We start from the raw sequence: 21,755 nt of genomic DNA on the forward strand, positions 1-21,755 counted from the left end.
GGATGGAGAAGGACAAGAAGAAGATGGCGGAGAGGATATTCCACCTCACCCTAGAGATCCTCTTCCGGATTACTGGAGAGGTGAGAGATTCTGATGACGTCACATTACATCATTCTTATCTATGGGAATAACAGATGGACAGAACTGGAGAGGTGAGGACTCTGGAAATGTCTGGAGGGAGATTTATTAATGTGTCTCTCCATAACCAGGATTACACAGTAGTGAAGAAGACCTCTAGTGAGCGCTGTCAGGACCCTGTGTCTGAGGGATGGGGAAGACCCCTGAGCCCAATCACGGGGCCTCCACCTCACCCCCTGATACATGAGGACATTAATGCCCAGAAGATCCTAGAACTCACCTACAAGATGATTGAGCTGCTGACTGGAGAGGTGACACTGCTGGGAATGCTGGGACATTATACAGTAACGCTATGGAGGGATCGGGGGGATGACGGTATCATTGTGTGTGTCAGGTTCCTATAAGGTGTCAGGATGTCGCTGTCTATTTCTCCATGGAGGAGTGGGAGTATTTCGAAGAACACAAAGATCTGTACAAGGACGTCATGATGGGGGATCCCCAGCCCCTCACATCACCAGGTAATAATAATAATAATCTTTATTTATATAGCGCCGACATATTCCGCAGCGCTTAACAATTCACAGGTTCATATACAACAGTCATAAGTAACATAGCTAAAGATAATACAATAGTTACAGCAAAAATAATGACAACCCTGCTCGTAAGAGCTTACAATCTACAATGAGGTGGGGGTGACACAACGGACAATGGCTTATTTACAAGGATGGTCCGGCCATCTTGAGGGGATGAGGGATAGATAAAGGCTGCATGAGCTCATCACCAGCCAGTATCTGTAGTGCTTTTGGGTTCGGTGGAGACTTATGTTTGGAGAAATAAGGGATGGGCTATAAGAATATAAAAGGACTTCTATTAGGGAAGGTGATAGGCTGCTTTAAACAGGTGTGTTTTTAGGGAGCGCCAAAAACTGCGTAAGTTGTGGTTCATCCTAATTTCTTGGGGTAGAGCATTCCAAAAAATAGGTGCAGCTCGGGAGAAGTCTTGAAGCCGGGAGTGGGAGGTACGGATTAGTGCGGATGTTAGTCTAAAGTCGCTTGCGGAGCGTAGAGAACGGGTGGGCCCATAAACAGAAATGAGGGAAGAGATGTAGGGGGGTGCCACACTGTGGAGGGCTTTGTGGGTGAGAATAAGCAATTTAAGTTGGATCCTATAATTCATGGGTAGCCCGTGCAATGACTGGCACAGAGCGGAGGAGTCTGAGTAACAGTTAGCCAAATAGATGTTCCTGGCTGCAGCATTAAGGATGGACTGGAGGGGGGAGAGTCGAGTGGGGGGGGGGGGGGGGCAATTAATAGAGAGTTACAGTAGTCAAGGCGGGAGTGGATCAGGGCAACAGTGAGGGTTTTTGTTGTTTCCAAGGTGAGAAAGGGGGGGATTCTAGAGATGTTCTTCAGGTGCAAGCGACAAGAGCGGGCAAGAGATTGTATGTGGAAGGTGAAGGAGAGATTGGTGTCAAACACAATGCCCAGACAACGCGCCTGCTGGCTCGGCATAATTGTGGTGCCACACAGAGAGAGAGAGATGTCAGATTTAGAGAGGTGAGTAGACGCCGGGAGTAGATGAAGTTCAGTTTTGGAAAGGTTCAGTTTCAGGTAGAGAGCGGACATGATGGTAGAAACTGCGGCCAGACAGTCCCTGGTGTTCTGTAGTACAGCAGGGGTAAGGTCAGGGTATGAGGTGTATAGTTGTGTGTCATCAGCATAAAGATGGTACTGCAAACCAAATTTGCTGATGGTCTGTCCAATTGGGGCTGTGTAGAGAGAGAAGAGAAGAGGGCCAAGGACTGAACCCTGAGGAAACCCAACAGTGAGCGGAAGAAGGGAAGAAGTGGAGCCAGCAAACGATACACTGAAAGAGCGGTCAGATAGGTAGGAGGAGAACCAGGAGAGAGCAGTGTCTTTTATGCCGATTGAGTGGAGCATAGAGAGTAGGAGGTGGTGGTCAACGGTGTCGAAGGCAGCAGAGAGGTCAAGAAGAATGAGCAGAGAGTGATCGCCATTACGTTTTGCTGTCAGAAGGTCATTGGTTACTTTGATGAGTGCAGTTTCTGTAGAATGTAGGGGGCGGAAGCCGGACTGTGATGGGTCTAGAAGAGAGTGAGTGGAGAGGTAACTGGTAAGGTGGGAGTAGACCAGGCGCTCCAAGAGTTTAGAGATGAAGGGAAGATTGGAGACTGGTCTGTAGTTGTTTGTTCAGGAAGGGTTAAGAGAGGGATTTTTTAATGATGGAGTGTTTGAAGGAGGAGGGGAAAATACCAGAAGAGACGGAGAGGTTGAAAATTTTAGTTAGGTGAGTAGTGACGACTGAAGAAAGACACTGGAGTAGATGAGAGGGGATGGGGTCAGTGGTGCATGTAGTGGGATGAGAAGAAGAGAGGAGCCTGGAGACTTCGTCTTCTGTGACTGGGTCAAATGTGGAGAGTGATCCAGAAGTGATGTGGGGGGGGATGGGAGTCAATGCACTTGGTGGCTGGGAGCTGATTTCCTGACGGATGGTGTCTATTTTCTCTGTGAAGTAGGAGGCCAAGTCCTCGGCACAAATGTCCGTGATGGGGGCCTGTGCTTTAGGACTGAGGAGGGAGTGAAAGGTATCAAAGAGTTTTTTGGGGTTGTTGGATAGTGAGGATATCAGGGTGGTGAAGTAGGTCTGTTTGGCGAGGTGAAGGGCAGAGTTATATGTTTTTAAAATAAATTTGTAGTGGATAAACTTTTATGGTGTCCGAGTTTTCCTCCATAGGCTTTCGGCACTTCTAGAGCAACGCTGGAGAAATCGGGTTTGCGGTGTGAACCAGGGCTGTTTTACTCTGTGTTTAGAGGTTCTGAGGGTGAGGGGCGCTACTTGGTCCAGCGTGCTTCTGAGAGTGTCATTGTAGTGGTTTACAGCCAGATCAGGACAGGAAAAAGAGGAGATTGGGGACAGTGATGAGTGAAGGGAGTCTGTAAGTGTATGAGGGTTAATGGCTTGTAGATTTCTGAATGTGTGATAGATAGGAGTGTGCTGGGGCGGGCGAGGATTTGTGAGCGTGGAGGAGAGAATGTTATGATCAGAGAGGGGAAGAGGAGAGTTATTTAGGTGGGGGATTGAACTAAGCCGGACAAAGACCAGATCAAGGGTGTTTCCATGTTTGTGTGTCACAGAGGTTGAAAGCTGTGAGAGGCCAAGAGAAGTGGTTAAAGATAGAAGCTGGGATGCGGATGAGGAGGTGGTGCTGTTTATGGGGATGTTGAAGTCTCCCAGGATAAGGGTCAGTAAATCTGAGGACATGAAGTGCGGCAGCCAGGCAGAAAAATGGTCAAGGAACTGGGTGGGTGAGCCTGGGGGACGGTATACGACCGCTACTCTGAGGGAGAGGGGATGGAAGAGCCTGATGGTGTGGACCTCAAAAGAAGGGAATGAGAGTGATGGTACAGGGGGGATGACCTGGAAGGTGCAATGTGGGGACAGGAGTATGCCGACCCCACCACCAAGTCTGTTTGCAGGTCTCGGGGAATGGGAAAAATGCAAGCTACCATGAGAAATAGCGGCAGGGGAGACAGTGTCAGAATCCTCGATCCCGGTTTCAGTGAGGGCCAGCAGATTGAGAGAGTTGGTCAGAAAGTAATTGTGCAGGAAAGGAAGCTTGTTGCATATAGACCGTGGATTCCACAGTGCGCAACTGAAGGAGGGAGACGAAGGAGTACAGCTGATGTTAATAAGGTTAGCAGGGTTTCGATATGAGGTGGGGGGAGGGTTCAGGTTGGCAGAGGGTGGTCCGGGGTTAGGAGAGATATCCCCTGAAATGAGTAGTAGCAGTAAAAAGAGAAAGAGCAGATAGTTTTTGGATTTGTGACATGGTTTCTTGTGCAATACCTTTGGATGAGACAGAGTGAGATTTGTCATGAAGTTCAAAAGAGCATGGGAGCTGTACATGGGAGAGGGAAGGAGAGTGGGGCAGATATGGATGAGTGGTGATGGAGGGAGGATAGGGCGGTGAATGTGGATGAAAAAAGCACACAGGAATATGGAGGCAGGAATAAAGTACATAGTTAGACGAGAGTACAAAGTGTGAGTTACCGGACTCCTGCCCTGAATGACTGCCATTGAAATGACTGTCAGACATTTGTCGAACAGGACACTTTGCTGAAGAAGACACGTGCATGCACCCCACACCAGGTAATAGACAGGACTAAATACACACGGCCTATAAGTATCTGAATGTAAAGAATGAATTCAGTCCCTGTATGTGTTTCCTCCAGATCTATCCAGTAAGAGGACAACACCAGAGAGATGTCCGCGTCCTCTTCTTCCACAGGACTGTAAACAAGAAGATCCCAATGTTCCTCAGGATCATCAGGTAGATGGAGAGAAGGTGTCATGAGATCTCCCCTATGATGTGTAGACGGCTGTGAAGGTCTTATTCTCAGTCTTGTTTTTCCCCTTCTCCCATGACAACACCACCTGAGAGAGAGGGTATCCGCTAATCAAGGACAGGAAACCTACTGAACAAAAGGATGGTACCTCTCCTCCGCGTCAGTTTGGCTTCCTGTCCTTGAAGGAACTTAAAGAGTAAAGGAACTCTACGATTGAACTTACCCAAGTCTGGTTAGTGTCCACAAGGATCCGGGATGCTGACAGGTATGGAGACGCCACTGCCGGCCAGGAGGTTGGGGTGTGTGGTTACATGACCTCATTGTTGACCTCCATCCGACACGCTGTCCCTTGTCTACGCATGCCGGGGCACCATGTGGTTGGCATGCCATGTGTTGAGTGCGCAGGCTCCACGGCAACCCGGGTCTGTGCAAGCGCGTGGCACGCTAGTGAGATATCCAGTGTGGCCCTGGTGATGAAGCGTGCCAGAAAGCAATGAAGCAGTAAAATGTTGGGTCTACGCATGCGCAAGGCTCGCCAGTCGGCTCCCTGCAAACGACGCGCCGAAAGGAAAAGTCTGACCCGGAAATAATGTGAGATTTCTGGGTGAGGTCGGGAGCGGACGTTGGAGATGTGGCTGTGGCGTCCCTCTGGTATGTAATGGAGGGATGACTACCAGATGGTGGAGGTCTGCAACTTTCTTCCTGATGCCATAGCCACCATGGCAGCTGCAGCGTCATCATCAGAGACGCAGCAGCGGCGGCCATACAAGTGGCCAGAAGAACAAGGTAGATGGATTTGGATATATACGTCACTCTCTGTGGTATTTGGTGCACAGAAAGGAAACTACTCCTTATGATATAAAGGATAAAACTCTTTATGCAGAAGAGAAGATAATTTATTCGGAACCTGCAATCCATTATATGTGTAACGTTTCGGCCATAACATTCTGACCTTCATCAGACTACAAAAAACAAAATAGAAAATTAAACAAAGAAAAAGAGAAAAAAAATTAAATAAATATTACATAGGATAATGCGCTCCATCGAAACTATACAACTTCTTTTATTCAGTAGCAATATAGGCAAATGTTCATAGAAAATGATAGAATGCAGGTATTCTGATGGTAGGGACTTCAGGGTGCTGTAGATTTCCAGTCATTGTCAATCATGGCATGAAATGAATCAAGTGTTTGTTTAATCACATCATATGGGTGGGAGGCATGTAACTCAGGTCATTCTGAATATGTATGAAATATATTTATGAAAATTGCGGGTGTGATGAAAATTTTTTTTTGAAATACCATATTTTGCGGATTATAAGACGCATCGGGTATATAAGATGCTCCCCAAATTTTGGGGAGAAGAATAGGAAAAAAATGTTTTTTAATAAACCAGTGCATGTTATAATGGGCTTACCTGGGGGGCTGAGGTGTTGGGTGGAGCGGGGTCCCAGGTGGCAGGGTTGAGGCAGGAGTCGGGAGATCGGTGCTGCCGGAAGTTTCAGCCTTCCGGCAGAGGCAGGAGTCGGAGGATGGCTGCGGTCCCCTGGCTTGCGATGCCCTGGGCTGCTGTCCCCTGACTTGCCTGCACTGTCTTGCGGTCCGGCAGGTGTCGTGTGGTTCGGGGGCGCCGCTGACATTTTGTAAACGCTGGAGCCCCGCACCTTCCATACTGTTACATGCGGCGGGAAATGGCCGCCTCAGGCGGCGCATGCTCAGATTGAGATCACGGCACCGAGATCTCGGTTGCGCATGCGCCGCCTCCTACGGCCATTTTCCCGGAGACCGCTGCATGTAACAGTATGGAAGGTGCGGGGCTCCTTTGTCTACAAAATGTCGGCCCGCACCACCAGGCTCCTACCAGACCGCAGCGCAGGGAACCGCAAGCGCAGGGCATCGCAAGTCATCTTCCGACTGCAGCGATCCTGGCTCCATCAATGCCGGTGATTTTGCATTATAAGACGCATCCCCATTTTCCCCCCAAATTTGGAGGGAAAAAAGTGCGTCTTATAATCCGAAAAATACGGTATATATAAAAAAAAAATAATAAATGGGATAATGATCTACGTATAGTAGTCTAGTTTGTTAGAAAAAGAAAGAAAAGGGGATAAAAATGGAGAGGGAGGAAAAAAAAGGGGGGGGGGGGTGGAGAGGGAAATCTCCAGGGGAGAACGGCCATGTGAACTGATCCAGCCTCCATCTCCGGTACCCTAGACTGAATGGCAGAGTGGTGAGTGATCTTCATATATGTTCACCATGTTAAATAGGTCCCCAGGCTTTCAGGAAAGATAGTTCCTTGTTTATCTCCTACCAAGGGGTTAAAACGGGGCTTAAGGTTGCTAAGTCCACCATAACTAGGTGGATCAGGGAGGCTATTACCCTAGCCTATGTCTCCAGCGGTGACAAAGCGCCACAGGGGTTGAAGGCTCACTCTACCCGAGCAGCGGCAACCTCATGGGCGATGGAAGACATATGTAAGGCTGCTACCTGGTCTTCTCCATCTACCTTCTATAGGCACTATAGACTGGATTTGGGTGTTTCATCTGACCTCACATTTGGGAGAAGGGTGCTCCAGGCTGTGGTCCCTCCCTAGACTTTTTTATCTCTGCAATTCTCTCGTGGTGCTGTCATGGTCGACCGATAAAGTCATAAGTTACTTACCGGTAACAGGATTTTTCGGAGACCATGACAGCACCCTTATATTCCCTCCCTTCACTTTATGGGAGCACTCCTCATCTATTAATTACAATTTTTCTCACTTAGTGGTGTTGTATAAAAATATTATTTCTATGATTGTTTGCTATGTCTACTAACCTGGTGGTCCTCTCAATGCTCTGTAATCCAAACTGAGGCGAGAGAGAGCGCCGCCCCCTTTTAAGCCTGTAGGTTTCCTGTCCTTGGTGGGCGGATCCCGTCTCTCGTGGTGCTGTCATGGTCTCCGAAAAATCCCGTTACCGGTGAGTAACTTATGACTTTCTCTCTGTGATCTTTGCTAGGAGGGGCCTAAGAAGGCGCTGTGCGGGGATAACTTACCCAGCACATATATGAAGAGACTCTGCCCTGATTGTATTCTGAAGACCATCTCCGAAGAAACCCCCAACTTTGCCATGGATTTAAAATCCGTAATTGGGGTGGAATTAATTCACTGATTCAGCAGGAAAGAGGTAAAAGGGAGAAAAGATCCAAACGGCAGGCAGCTGATTCAGATGAGTCGGTAATATCTGAGGATAGAGAAGAATCGGACTCCTCTTCTTCCTCCTACTCATCCTTTGATAGTGATAGACGGGGTAGGTCGTGTTTTCCTGCGTCACTTACAGATAGAAAACAGATAAGTTGGTAAAGGCCGTTAGAACCACTATGGGCATATCCGATCCTAAAACCCCAAGAACAGTCCACGACATTATGTTTCGGGGTTTAGAACAAAAGAAAAGAAGCAGATTTCCGAGAAAATTAAAATGTTCATTAATAGGGAATGGAGGAAGCCTCAGAAGAAGGATCCGCTGCCCTCGTCATCCAAAAGGAGGTGTCCGATTGTTGAGGAAGAAGCGGCCATGTGGGACAAAACCCCCTAAAATAGACATGATGGTGGCCAAGTCATCCAAAAGATCCACACTGCCCTTTGAAGATCTGGGAACTCTTAAGGATCCTCTTGATAAAAAAGTGAATGTGTATCTGAAGCAGACATGGATGTCTTCAGCAGGGGCATTAAAACCAGCAGTTTGGGCAACCTGCACGGCCAGATCAATGCTGATTTGGTTACAGCAGTTAGAGGATGAGATTAAGAACAACGTCCCTAGGGATAAGATCCTGTCTAATCTCCCGTTAATGTAAGAATCGGCTACCTTCCTCGCAGACGCCTTGGAAGATTCAGTGAGGTTTGCAGCCAGGTCAGCAAACCTGTCAAATGCTGCCCATAGAGCACTATGGCTCAAGAGCTGGCTGGGAGATGTTCAGTCCAAGGCCAAGCTATGCTTGATTCCATGCGAAGGAGAGTTTCTCTTTGACGAGTACTAAATGATATACTGGACTAGGCGGGAGACAAGAAGAAAAGATTTCCCAGTGTGCCCATGCCACAATATAGGAAGTGCTTTCATAAAAGAAGGCATAATCGAAACAAATCCCCTCAGGAAAGATAGGAAACCAAAAAGTGGAAGTTTCATGTTTGGGGACCCTTCCTCTGAGACAAGGAAGACTTCCAAGTGGCAGGCTTCCCCAGGTAGGAGGAAGGCTGTCCCACTTACTGCGTGCCTGGGAGAAGATTTCATCCAGCACCTGGATTCTTGGGATAGTACGATCAGGGCTAAGACTGTGATTCAAATCTGATCCCCGGCACACCTTCAGAATATCATCTCCCTGGGGTCCCAGGGAATAATTGGTTCTGGAGGCGGAAGTTTTGAACCTGGTACAGAAGCAAGTGCTGACGGAGGTGCCAGTGCAGGAGCAGGGGAAGGGATTCTGTTCCCCTTATTCCTAATAAAAAAGAAATAGATGGCACCTTCAGGACCATAGTGAACTTGAAAGAAAGGGGAGATCAAATTTCTAGTTTACCGGCCCTTCAAAATGGTGACCATAAAATCGGCCATAAAAATGCTATTTCCAGAGTGTTCTATGAGATTGCTAGACCAGAAGGACATGTATTACCACGTCTCAATCTATATGGAAGAACAGAAATTCTTGAGCTTGGCCTTGTATATAAACTAACAAGTCGGGCACTTCCAGTACAGAGCGCTACCCTTTGGCCTATCTATGGCTCAGAGGGTATTTACAAAAATTATACGGAAGTCGCAGCGCATCTTCGGGAGCAGAATCTATATATATATAATTGTCTTATCCCTTCTGTCTGTCTGTCCAGGAAATCCCGCGTCGCTCATTGGTCCGGCCGCTGTCTGTCCAGGAAATCCCGCGTCGCTCGTTGGTCCGGCCGCGGCCAATCAGCGACGCGGGATTTCAGAAAAAAGATGGCGGCCGTTAGTGGCTCATCTGCCGCACGGAGCTCAGCGGCAATGCAGTCGGGAGATGAGCGGCGCTAGAAGCAGAACTACCCCGACCGGCGGCGCCGCTAACCTCCATGCGGCTAAAGTCGGGAGATCAGCGGCTTGGCCCACTGATCTCCCGACGGCAAGTGCGAACGGAGGACCGGGGAGCGGCGCCGCCGGTCGAGATGCTTCTGCTGCGAGCAGCCGCTCATCTCCCAGCTGCTCGCAGCGGAAGTACCCGCACAGGCAGCGCCGCTCCCCGGTCCTCACTAATACGAAGCTGATTGGTCGCGGCCGCGATTAATCAGCGATATTGGCGTGAAATTTAAAAGCCCGCTTCTCTGATTGGTCGCGTCCAGCCGGCCGCGATCAATCAGCGACTGCCGCAGCACGGCCGCAAATTGGCGCCGGATTTTAAACACGCAGGCCACCGTCGGGAGATCAGCAGCACTAGTATTGGCGCCAAATTTAAACCCCGCGTTGCTGATTGGTCGCGACTAATCAGCGATTTTGGCACCAAATTTAAACATGCTCTCCAGTCCTCACTAACACGGTTCGCTGATGGGTCGCGGCCGCCGCCCGCAACCAATCAGCAGTATTGGTGCCAAATTTAAACACCGCTCTGCTGATTGGTCGCGGTTGCCGGCCGCGACTAATCAGCATGATTGGTGCCAAATTTAAACACCGCTCTGCTGATTGGTCACGTTCGCTGGCCGTGACCAATCAGCGATTATGGCGCCAAATTTAAACATGCTCTCCAGTCCTCACTAACACGGTTTGCTGATTGGTCGCGGCCGCCGCCTGCAACCAATCACCGATATTGCCGCCAAATTTAAACACCGCTCTGCTGTTAGCGCCCGGTCGGGCCACCATCTAGTACCCTAATAGTCCTGTACGTGGACGATATTCTAGTGGTGGGCAGGTCAATAGAGCACTGCCGTTGTCAACTGATAACAATCAGGACCATCCTGACCAGGCTGGGAGGACTACTAAACCTGAAAAAATCAAAACTGGAACCACAGAGGGTTCAATCTTTCTCAGGACTTATCTTGAACGCAAGGGAGCATACTTATCTACTGCCGGAAGAAAAGAAGGACAAGTTCATAGTCTAAGTCTCAGCAGCAGTCACAAAACCTGTTATGACTCTAAGAAGGACAATGTCACTACTAGGGACAGTGACTTACTGTATTCCAGCAGTTCAATGGGCCCAGATACACTCCAGGATTTTACAACAGGACATTCTAAGGGGCGAAAAAGACTCAAGGGCTGTTTGGAGGGAAACACTTTCCCCGGTGACTATCGATTCCATGACATTGTGGTCGGAACTAGAGAATCTGTCACAGGGAGTCCCTTGGCCATATCAGATCAAGGATACAATAACGACAGATGCAAGCTCGGATGGCTGGGGTGCACTTCTGAGGGATTGCGTAGTCCAGGGAGTCTGGTCAAAAACCGAAAAAGGTTATTCGTCAAATATGAAGGAGTTGCTTCATATTAAGGAAGTAAGGAACAGTAACAGTAAGGAACACAATAATGAAGTTCCTTTATTTCCTGCAAGGGCATCATGTTTGCATCATGACAGACAACCGGACAAGAGTCGCCTACATCAATCATGAAGAGGGCACAAGATCCCGCTCTCTAATGGTGGTGGCAGAAGAGATCCTTCAGTTTGCGGAACAACATTGGTTGATACTGACAGCACTTCACATAAAGGGGAAGGAAAACGAAAGAGCAGATTTCCTGAATCGAATCCCACTAAAACACGGGGAATGAGAACTAAATACGGCAGTATTCCAACAGATTGTGGATCGTTGGGGTCAGCCAAATGTAGACCTGTTTGCAAACAGACAAAACAGGAAAATAGGGAAGTTCTGTTCTCTAGATCCAAGAAATAAAACCTACGCAGTGGATGCTCCGCAGATTCCTTGGGACTTCAACCTGTCCTCCGGATTTCTCCAATTGATGTTGATTCCCACGGTGTTGAGGAAAGTCAGGGAGGAGCAAGCGCGGATCATTCTGATTGCTCCATTCTGTCCCAAGAGACCAAGGTTCTTATGGATAAGGATGATGTCATTATCGGATCCATGGATCTTCCCAGATGTTCCAGATCTCCTCAGTCAGGGTCCAGTTTTCCATCCGCAGAGATCGAACCTTCATTTGACGTCCTGGAGTTTGAAAAGGCATTCTTGATTCACAAGGGTTTCTCTCTGAACTTAGTCACTACTCTGCTTAAAAGAAGAAAACCAGTAACAACTAAGATATATGGTAGAACCTGGGTAAAGCTTTGGGCTAGGTCGGGACAAAACTTGGGAGGTGAAATACCAATAAATGCCATATTACAATTTCTCCAGAAAGGTATGGAAATGGGCTTAGCTACTAGTACTCTTACGGTGCAGGTGTCGGCCCTATGGGGCCTTATATAACTATAATTAGGTGGTTAACAGGTGGATTATTAGATTCATCAAAACAGATGCAGGCCAAAACCTGCCCCAAGAATACCTCCCTGGGATTTACATCTTGTCTTGGAAGCATTAACTAAAGCCCCCTTTAAACCACTAAAAGGATTGCCAGTCAAGACAGATGGTGATATTGGTAGCTCTAACTTCGGCCCGTAGAATCAGCGACACACAGGCGTTATCGGTTAACCACTCGTTTACGCACATTGCTGATGATAGGCTGGGTCTAGTCTTAATACAACTCTATCTTCTGAAAGTGGCCACCAAATTTCATAGAAGCCAAGAAATTGTTCTCCCCCCTCCTTTTTTTAGTAATCATTAAAATGCAGAGGAGCAGCGGCTTCACCCCCTAGATGCTAAACAGGTTCTGGTTGAGTACTTGGCTGTGACAAAACAGTGGAGAAATAAATGAAACTTTGTTTGTTTCCTTCCAGGGAGTTAGGAAAGTAACAAGGGGTACCCTAGCTGGATGGATCAGGGAGGCCATTAGGTTAGCCTACTCCTCTAGTAATAGGTCAGTTCCAGAGAACTTGGAGGCTCATTCTACTAGGGTCGTAGCGACCTCCTGGGCAGAGGAGGAGGAAGTGTCTATCGGCAGGATATGTAAGGCGGTTACATGGTCCTCTCCTTCCACCTACTATAAGCATTACCGACTTGATGTCTTCCTCTGATGATCTATCCTTTGGAAGAAAGGTGTTATAAGCGTTGTGATCCCTCCCTAAGGTGTTTGTTCTATATAAATCTCTCAGGTGGTGCTGTCATGGGAGAAGGGGAAAAATTGTAGTTACTTACCGGTAACGGGATTTTACAGAGCCCATGACCGCACCCTTATATTCCCTCCCTTTTATCACTGGTTGGTGTGCTCTACGTTATTGGGTGTATAGTTGGGAATGTTTTGGTTGGTGATGATTGTATTAGTAACTATCTGGAGGTCCTCTCATGCTCTGAAACCCAACTGATGCGGAGGAGAGGTACCGCCTATTCAGTAGGTTTTCCGTCGTTGATGGGTGGATACCCTCTCTATCAGGTGGTGCTGTCATGGCCTCTGTAAAATCCCATTACCAGTAAGTAACTAAGATTTTATCCACCAGTATTATATGTTTTATACTTGAGAACGGTGGAGATGGCAGGATTAGAGCTGATCATAGATGGGACTTCTCCACCTGTCTGTGACTTTTACAATATTTGTTTCAGGGTGAAGGTCTGGCCCATATTAATACTACAGAGACATATGTGAGGGGTGATGAGCGGTGTAAAGAGGAGATTCCTACATATGACCACCCAGGTGAGTAGAGACCACTAAATGCATAGAGGTCACAGGTGAAATAAAATCATGTAATAATCTGTGTCCTGACCGGATTTGTTATCTGTATATTAATTGTTTCTTAAAGAATACTGCCACTTAGATGACTTTATAGAAGGCCGACATGGATACTGTTCTTGTGGCAAGTGCTGCAGGTCGAAAATATCTGGAATGAGTTTTGTAAACTTAATTGATGAATTATATAAAATGAATGCCCCTTCAGGGCCGGCTCAAGGTTTTTGTGGGCCCCGGGCAAAAGAGTCTCAGTGGCCCCTTTAACACATACCACGATTCATGATGCACAGATACCGCAGAGAAATATATATACAGTGGGTACGGAAAGTATTCAGACCCCTTTACATTTTTCACCCTTTGTTTCATTGCTGCTATTTGGTAAATTCTAAAAAGTTCATTTTTTTTCTCATTAAAGTCCACTCTGCACCCCATCTTGACTGAAAAAAACAGATGTAGAATTTTTTGCAAATTTATTAAAAAAGAAAAACTGAAATATCACATGGTCATAAGTATTCTGACCCTTTGCTCAGACACTCACATTTAAGTCACATGCTGTCCATTTCCTTGTGATCCTCCTTGAGATGGTTCTACTCCTTCATTGGAGTCCAGCTGTGTTTAATTAAACTGATAGGACGTGATTTGGAAAGGCACACACCTGTCTATATAAGACCCCACAGCTCACAGTGCATGTCAGACCAAATGAGAATCATGAGCTCAAAGGAACTGCCCAAGGAGCTCAGAGACAGAATTGTGGCAAGGCACAGATCTGGCCAAGGTTACAAAAGAATTTCTGCGTTACTCAAGGTTCCTAAGAGCACAGTGGCCTCCATAATCCTTAAATGGAAGAAGTTTGGGACCACCAGAAGTCTTCCTAGACCTGGCCGTCCAGCCAAACTGAGTAATCGTGGGATAAGAGCGTTGGTGAGAGAGGTAAAGAAGAACCCCAAGATCACTGTGGCTGAGCTCCAGAGATGAAGTAGGTAGATGGGAGAAAGTTCCACAAAGTCAACTATCACTGCAGCCCTCCACTAGCCGGGACTTTATGGCAGAGTGGCCCGATGGAAGCCTCTCCTCAGTGCAAGACATATGAAAGCCCACATAGAGTTTGCTCAAAAGCCCATGAAGGACTCCCAGACTATGAGAAATAAGATTCTCTGGTCGGATGAAATGAAGATAGAGCTTTTTGGTGATAATTGTAAGCGGTATGTGTGGAGAACACCAGGCAATGCTCATCACCCGCCCAATACAATCCCAACAGTGAAACATGGTGGTGGCAGCATCATGCTATGGGGGTGTTTTTCAGCTGCAGGGACAAGACCGGTTGCAATTGAGGGAAACATGAATGTGGCCAAGTACAGAGATATCCTGGATGAAAACCTCTTCCAGAGTGCTCTGGACCTCAGACTTGGCCAAACGTTCACCTTCCAACAAGACAATGACCCTAAGCAGATGGCTAAAATAAAAAAGGAGTGGCTTCAGAACATCTCTGTGACAATTCTTGACTGGCCCAGCCAGAGCCCTGACCTAACCCAATTGAGCATCTCTGGAGAGACCTGATAATGGCTGTCCACCAACGTTCACCATCCAACTTGACGGAACTGGAGAGGATCTGCAAAGAAGAATGGCCGAGGATCCCCAAATCCAGGTGCGAAAAACTTGTTGCATCATTCCCAAGAAGACTCACGGCTGTACTAGCTCAAAAGGGGGCTTCTACTCATTGCTGAGCAAAGAGTCTGAATACTTATGACCATGTGATATTTCAGCTTTTATTTTTTAATAAATTTGCAAAAAGTTCTACATTTCTGTTTTTTTCAGTCAAGATGGGGTGCAGAGTGGACTTTAATGAGAAAAAAAATGAACTTTTTAGAATTTACCAAATGGCTGCAATGAAACAAAGAGTGAAAAATTGAAAGGGGTCTGAATACTTTCCATACCCACTGTATATATAGTACAATGCCAAAGATTTCACTTCTTACATTATATCAGTGATATCTATTGTAAATTCCACAATAGCTCAGAAACTGGCGAATCGTTCCATACAGAATACTGGTCCCCATAAAATGCTCCATACAGGATATTGGCCCCCATATAATGCTCCATGCAGGCTGTGCCCCCATATAATGCTCCATGCAGGCTGTTACCCCCCAATAATGCCCCATGCAGGATGTCACCCCCCCTTATAATGCCCCATACATTATGTCACCCCCCTTATAATGCCCCATGTAGGATGTCCCCCCCCTTATAATGCCCCATGTAGGATGTCACCCCCCCCTCCCTTATAATGCCCCATGCAGGATGTCACTCCCCCCCCCCTTTTAATGCCCCATGCAGGATGTCACACCACCCCTCCGTTATAATGCCCCATGCAGGATGTCACTTCTCCCCCCATATATTGCCCCATGCAGGATGTGACTTCCCCCCCTTTCAATGCCCTATGCAGGATGTCACCGCCCTCCCTTATAATGCCCCATGCAGGATGTCACCCCCCCTTTTAATGCCCCATGCAGGATGTCACCTCTCCCCCCCCCTTATAGTGCCCCATGCAGGATGTCACTTCCCCACCTTTTAATGTCTCATGCAGGATGTCACACCCCACCTCCCTTATAATGCCCCATGCAGGATGTCACTTCCCCCATATAATGCCCCATGCAGGATGTCACTTCCCCCCCTTTTAATGCCCCATGCAGGATGTCAACGCCCTCCCTTATAATGCTCCATGCAGGATGTCACTCCCCCCCCCTCTTAATGCCCCATGCAGGATGTCACCCCCCTCCCTTATAATGCCCCATGCAGGATGTCCCTTCCCCCCCTTTTAATGCCCCGTGCAGGATGTCACTTCCCGCCCTCATAATGCCCCATGCAGGATGTCACTTCTCCCCCTCTTAATGCCCCATTCAGGATGTCACCCCCTCCCTTATAATGCCCCATGCAGGATGTCACTCCCCCCCTCCTAATGCCCCATGCAGGATGTCACTTCCCCCCCCTCTTAATGCCCTATGCAGGATGTCTCTTCCCCCCCTCTTAATGCCCCATGCAGGATATCACTCCCCCCCCCTTTTAATGCCCCATGCAGGATGTCACTCCCCCCCCCTCTTAATGCCCCATGCAGGATGTCACTTCCCCCCTCTTAATGCCCCATGCAGGATGTCACCCCCCTCCCTTATAATGCTCCATGCAGGATGTCACTTCCCCCCTCTTAATGCCCCATGCAGGATGTCACCCCCCTCCCTTATAATGCTCCATGCAGGATGTCACTTCCCCCTCTTAATGCCCCGTGCAGGATGTCACCCCCTCCCTTATAATGCCCCATGTAGAATGTCACTTACTCCCCCCCTCTTAATGCCCCATGCAGGATGTGACCCCCCTCCCTTATAATGCCCCATGCAGGATGTGACCCCCCTCCCTTATAATGCCCCCATGCAGGATGTCACTCCCCCCTCCTTTTAATGCCCCATGCAGGATGTCACCTCTCTACCCCCCCCTTATAATGCCCCATGCAGGATGTCACTTCTCCCCCTCTTAATGCCCCATTCAGGATGTCACCCCCTCCCTTATAATGCCCCATGCAGGATGTCACTCCCCCCCTCCTAATGCCCCATGCAGGATGTCACTTCCCCCCCCTCTTAATGCCCCATGCAGGATGTCTCTTCCCCCCCTCTTAATGCCCCATGCAGGATATCACTCCCCCCCCCCCCCTTTTAATGCCCCATGCAGGATGTCACTCCCCCCCCCTCTTAATGCCCCATGCAGGATGTCACTTCCCCCCTCTTAATGCCCCGTGCAGGATGTCACCCCCTCCCTTATAATGCCCCATGTAGAATGTCACTTACTCCCCCCCTCTTAATGCCCCATGCAGGATGTCACCCCCCTCCCTTATAATGCTCCATGCAGGATGTCACTTCCCCCCTCTTAATGCCCCGTGCAGGATGTCACCCCCTCCCTTATAATGCCCCATGTAGAATGTCACTTACTCCCCCCCTCTTAATGCCCCATGCAGGATGTGACCCCCCTCCCTTATAATGCCCCATGCAGGATGTGACCCCCCTCCCTTATAATGCCCCCATGCAGGATGTCACTCCCCCCTCCTTTTAATGCCCCATGCAGGATGTCACCTCTCTACCCCCCCCTTATAGTGCCCCATGCAGGATGTCACTTCCCCACCTTTTAATGCCCCATACAGGATGTCAGCCCCCCCCTCCATATAATGCCCCATGCATTAAATAAAAAAAAATCAAATACTCACCTCACTTCTCACTTGCTGCCGCTGCTCCAGACCCCTCAGCGTCGCCGGCGTCTTCCTGCTCTGCGCTGTGACTGCTCAGAAGAGAGCACGGTGTAAAGACGTCACCGCACCCTCTGACCTGAGACGACAGTCAGAGGACGCGGTAGAGACCGGAGCTGCTGCAGAGGCACGGGGAGAGGTAAATATTGTGCCGGGGCCCTGAGCTAGCGGGGGGTGGCGGGCGCTGACACCGCTCTCCTCCACTCACGGGTCCCATAGCTTGGCTGGGAGCCCGACGGCGAGTGGGCCCCCCCCCCGCCTGCTCTGGCCCTGGCACTTGCCCGGGTGCACCGGGTGCTGACGCCGGCCCTGTGCCCCTCTATTGTGCCAATATATTTTTTCTAACTAAGAATCTATTCTGGTTCTGCGCTGTATTATCTAAACAATCAATTACATTATTCTGAAAATAAAATCTAAAAAAAATTGTTAAGCAATGTAGAAAAATGCCCAAATTCCCAATTCTGCCAATAAATTAAAAACCAAAGCTCTTTATGCAAAAATAATTCCCCATATACAAGTAATAGATCACGTAGGCAGAGACCTGTCAATCCAAGACAGCGGGCGGAGAGAAGCCGCCGGGAACCCGCCTGTCCGACTAGTCTATTAAAGTATGAATTTCTCTGAAATACTGCAGTGTTTCAGAATGAAACGTACCTGGCCGACATCATACAGCCAGTGTCTTCTGTACACCGTCCGCGCATTGGGAGCCACTGGGGACTGTGTAACAAAATTCCTACACCGCCTCGACCGCATGGCATAATTTTACATTATGTGATTGCAAATAGATTAAAAAATAAGTTCAGTCTTGCATCACGTTCAATGGCAGTGCTTCTCCATTCATTACCATACTGCTCCACCTCGCTGCCCAGCTCCACCGCTTCCCTGTCCCACCGCGCTGCCCTGCTCCACCGCGCTGCCCTGCCCCTCCGCTCTGCCCTGCTCCACCACACTACCCTGCCTCTCCGCTCTGCCCTGCTCCACCGCGCTGCCCTGCTCCACCACGCTGCCCTGCTCCACCACGCTGCCCTGCTCCACCGCGCTGCCCCTCCGCGCTGCCCTGCTCCACCGCGCTGCCCTGCTCCACCACGCTGCCCTGCTCCACCGCGCTGCCCTGCCCCTCCGCGCTGCCCTGCCCCTCCGCGCTGCCCTGCTCCACCGCGCTGCCCTGCTCTCTGCTGAAGTGCATTTAACGGTCAACTGTGAAATCAGAAAACTGCTAGAAAACTGTGTAGTGCCCTAATATCAGTATCTTGCTCTATCGATAGATTGAGATCTATTTTGGCATCACACTTTTAGTTGGTTAATAACTGAATTTTGCTATTTCATATAGAAATACTAATAAATATAACATTAACAATATAAAGATACAGTTACATTATTACAAATATATTTGTTTTATTCTTGGCAGATGTCTTTACCGGGAACTCAGAGAGACATATGATATCCTTAGATTTGAAAGCCGATGATCACGGTATCACACCAGATACATATGAAGAGCATGCCATTGCTTCAGATATAACCTCAGCTCTTCACAGAAAAGATCTATTTTATGATCAAGTGGTCTTATCTTCTGATTCATTACAGAATGCTGAGCAAAGTAAAAGTCACAGAAAGGAAGCTAAGGAGCGGAGAGCTCACTCAGGGGTGAAGCCACTATCATGTTCAGAATGTTGGAAACCTTTTCATTATAAATCAGATCTTGTTATGCATCAGAGAATTCACACAGGGGAGAAGCCATATTCATGTTCAGAATGTGGGAAATGTTTTATTCGGAAAGCGCATCTTAAGAACCACCAGAAAACCCACACAGGAGAGAAGCCTTTTTCATGTTCAGAATGTGGGAAATGTTTTATTCGGAAAGCGCATCTTAAGAACCACCAGAAAACCCACACAGGGGAGAAGCCTTTTTCATGTTCAGAATGTGGGAAATGTTTTACAGAGAAATCAAGTCTTATCAAACATCAGAGAACCCACACCGGGGAGAAGCCTTTTTCATGTTCAGAATGTGGGAAATGTTTTATTCTGAAAGCGCATCTTGATATCCACCAGAGAACCCACACAGGGGAGAAGCCTTTTTCATGTTCAGAATGTGGGAAATCTTTTATTCGGAAAGAGCATCTTGATTACCACCAGAAAACCCACACAGGGGAGGAGCCTTTTCCATGTTCAGAATGTGGGAAATGTTTTATTCGGAAAGCGATTCTTGATATCCACCAGAGAACCCACACAGGGGAGAAGCCTTTTTCATGTTCAGAATGTGGGAAATGTTTTATTCGGAAAGCACATCTTGATATCCACCAGAGAACCCACACAGGGGAGAAGCCTTTTTCATGTTCAGAATGTGGGAAATGTTTTATTCGGAAAGAACCACTTGATTACCACCAGAAAACCCACACAGGGGAGAAGCCTTTTCCATGTTCAGAATGTGGGAAATGTTTTATTCGGAAAGCGGATCTTGATATCCACCAGAGAACCCACACAAGGGAGAAGCCTTTTTCATGCCCAGAATGTGGGAAATCTTTTACAGAGAAATCAACTCTTATCAAACATCAGAGAATCCACACAGGGGAGAAGCCTTTTTCATGTTCAGAATGTGGGAAATGTTTTATTCAGAAAGCGGATCTTGATATCCACCAGAGAACCCACACAGGGGAGAAGCCTTTTTCGTGTTCAGAATGTGGGAAATGTTTTATTCGGAAAGCGGATCTTGATATCCACCAGAGAACCCACACAGGGGAGAAGCCTTTTTCATGTTCAGAATGTGGGAAATGTTTTTATCGGAGATCAAATCTTGTTGAGCATGAGAAAACTCACACATAGGAGGAGCCTTTTTCATTTTCAGAATGTGGGAAATGGTTTCGCTGTCAATCAGATTTTGTTATACATCACAGAATTCATACGGGGAGAAGCCATAGTGATGTTCAGAATGTGGGAAATGTTACAGGGGTAAAGTAGATCTCGTTACACATCAAAGAAGCCACACAAGGGAAAAGCCATTTCATGCCCAGAATGTGAGAAATGTTTTAGCAGGAGATCAAGTCTTATACACCATCTTAAAAACTCACATTGTGGGTAAATCATAATTATGTTTAGTATGTTGGAAATGTTTACCCACACAACTTCATAGTATTCAAAGCGCTCACAAGGGGAAATAATCATTTTTATTTTTTTAAACGTATTCATTTGACAGATCATACAAAAAATACAATAGTTACCGGCAAAGTAGTCATATGCCAAAAAGGTTCTTAAACTGCAGGAGTCTAGAGGAACTGAAGAGGAGACGGGCTGGTATGCAGGGCTGGTATTGGAGGGAAGGGGGAGGACACACTGGGCAATTTTTCAAGGTTCTCACTCTCCTAGGAGCCATCAGTATTTCTGTTCTGAGGTTAAGACTGCTTAAAGACCTTTGGTGACATCACGGTCATGTGAGTCTATAGGGACTGAAGAGGAGATGGGCTGGTATGTACCGTATGTGCTATATGTGTGTGTACAGTGGGGAAAATAAGTATTTGATACACTTCCAATTTTGCAAGTTTGAGACTTGAGAGGTCTGTAATTTTTATCGTAGATACACTTCATCTGTAAGCGACAGAATCTAAAATTAAAAAACAGAAAATGACATTGTATGATTTTTACATAATTAATTTGCATTTTATTGCATGAAATAAGTATTTACTACAATAGAAAAACAGAACTTATTATTTGGTCCAGAAACCTTTATTTGCAATTACAGAGGTCAGACGTTTTCTGTAGTTCTTGACCAAGTTTGCACACACTGAAGCTAGGATTTTGGCTCACTCCTCCATACACATCTTCTCCAGATCTTTCATGTTTCAGGGCTGTCCCTGAGCAACATTGAGTTTCAGCTCCCTCCAAAGATTTTCTATTGGGTTCAGGTCTGGAGACTGGTTAGGCCACTCCATGACCTTGAAATACTTCTTACGGAGCCACTCCCTTCAAAACGGTGCAGTCGTCTTGTCCACTTTGCAGAAAAGCACTACCAAAGTATGATGTTTCCTCCACCATGCTTCACTGTTGGGACGATGTTCTTGGGGTTGTACTCATCCTTCTTCTTCCTCCAAACACAGTGAGTGAAGTTGATATCAAAAAGTTTTATTTTGGTCTCATCTGACCAAATGACATTCTCCGATGCCTCCTCTGGATCATCCAGATAGTCATTGGTGTCCTTCAAGGGGGCCTGGGCATGTGAGGAGCCATCATCAAAATAGCCTGCTGGTCCCAATCTGGCTTCTCTGAATGTCTCCATGGGTTCCAGGTG

General features: G+C 47.6%; 1 protein-coding gene across 1 annotated transcript; it reads left to right on the plus strand.

Annotated features, from left to right (window-relative positions):
• The first annotated feature begins 395 nt into the window (after positions 1-395).
• On the plus strand, positions 396-21,460 carry LOC141197765 (uncharacterized). The gene is made up of 4 exons (XM_073662854.1): positions 396-596; positions 4,332-4,429; positions 13,071-13,161; positions 18,885-21,460. Exons 1-4 carry the CDS (start codon positions 512-514, stop codon positions 20,294-20,296), a joined length of 1,686 nt encoding a protein of 561 aa, XP_073518955.1. The 5' UTR covers positions 396-511; the 3' UTR covers positions 20,297-21,460.
• The last annotated feature ends 295 nt before the right edge of the window (positions 21,461-21,755 follow it).

The sequence above is a fragment of the Phyllobates terribilis genome, unplaced genomic scaffold (genome assembly GCF_046119375.1).
Source record: "Phyllobates terribilis strain yellow unplaced genomic scaffold, ASM4611937v1 Scaffold_86__1_contigs__length_6382490, whole genome shotgun sequence".
Lineage (NCBI taxonomy): Eukaryota > Metazoa > Chordata > Amphibia > Anura > Dendrobatidae > Phyllobates > Phyllobates terribilis.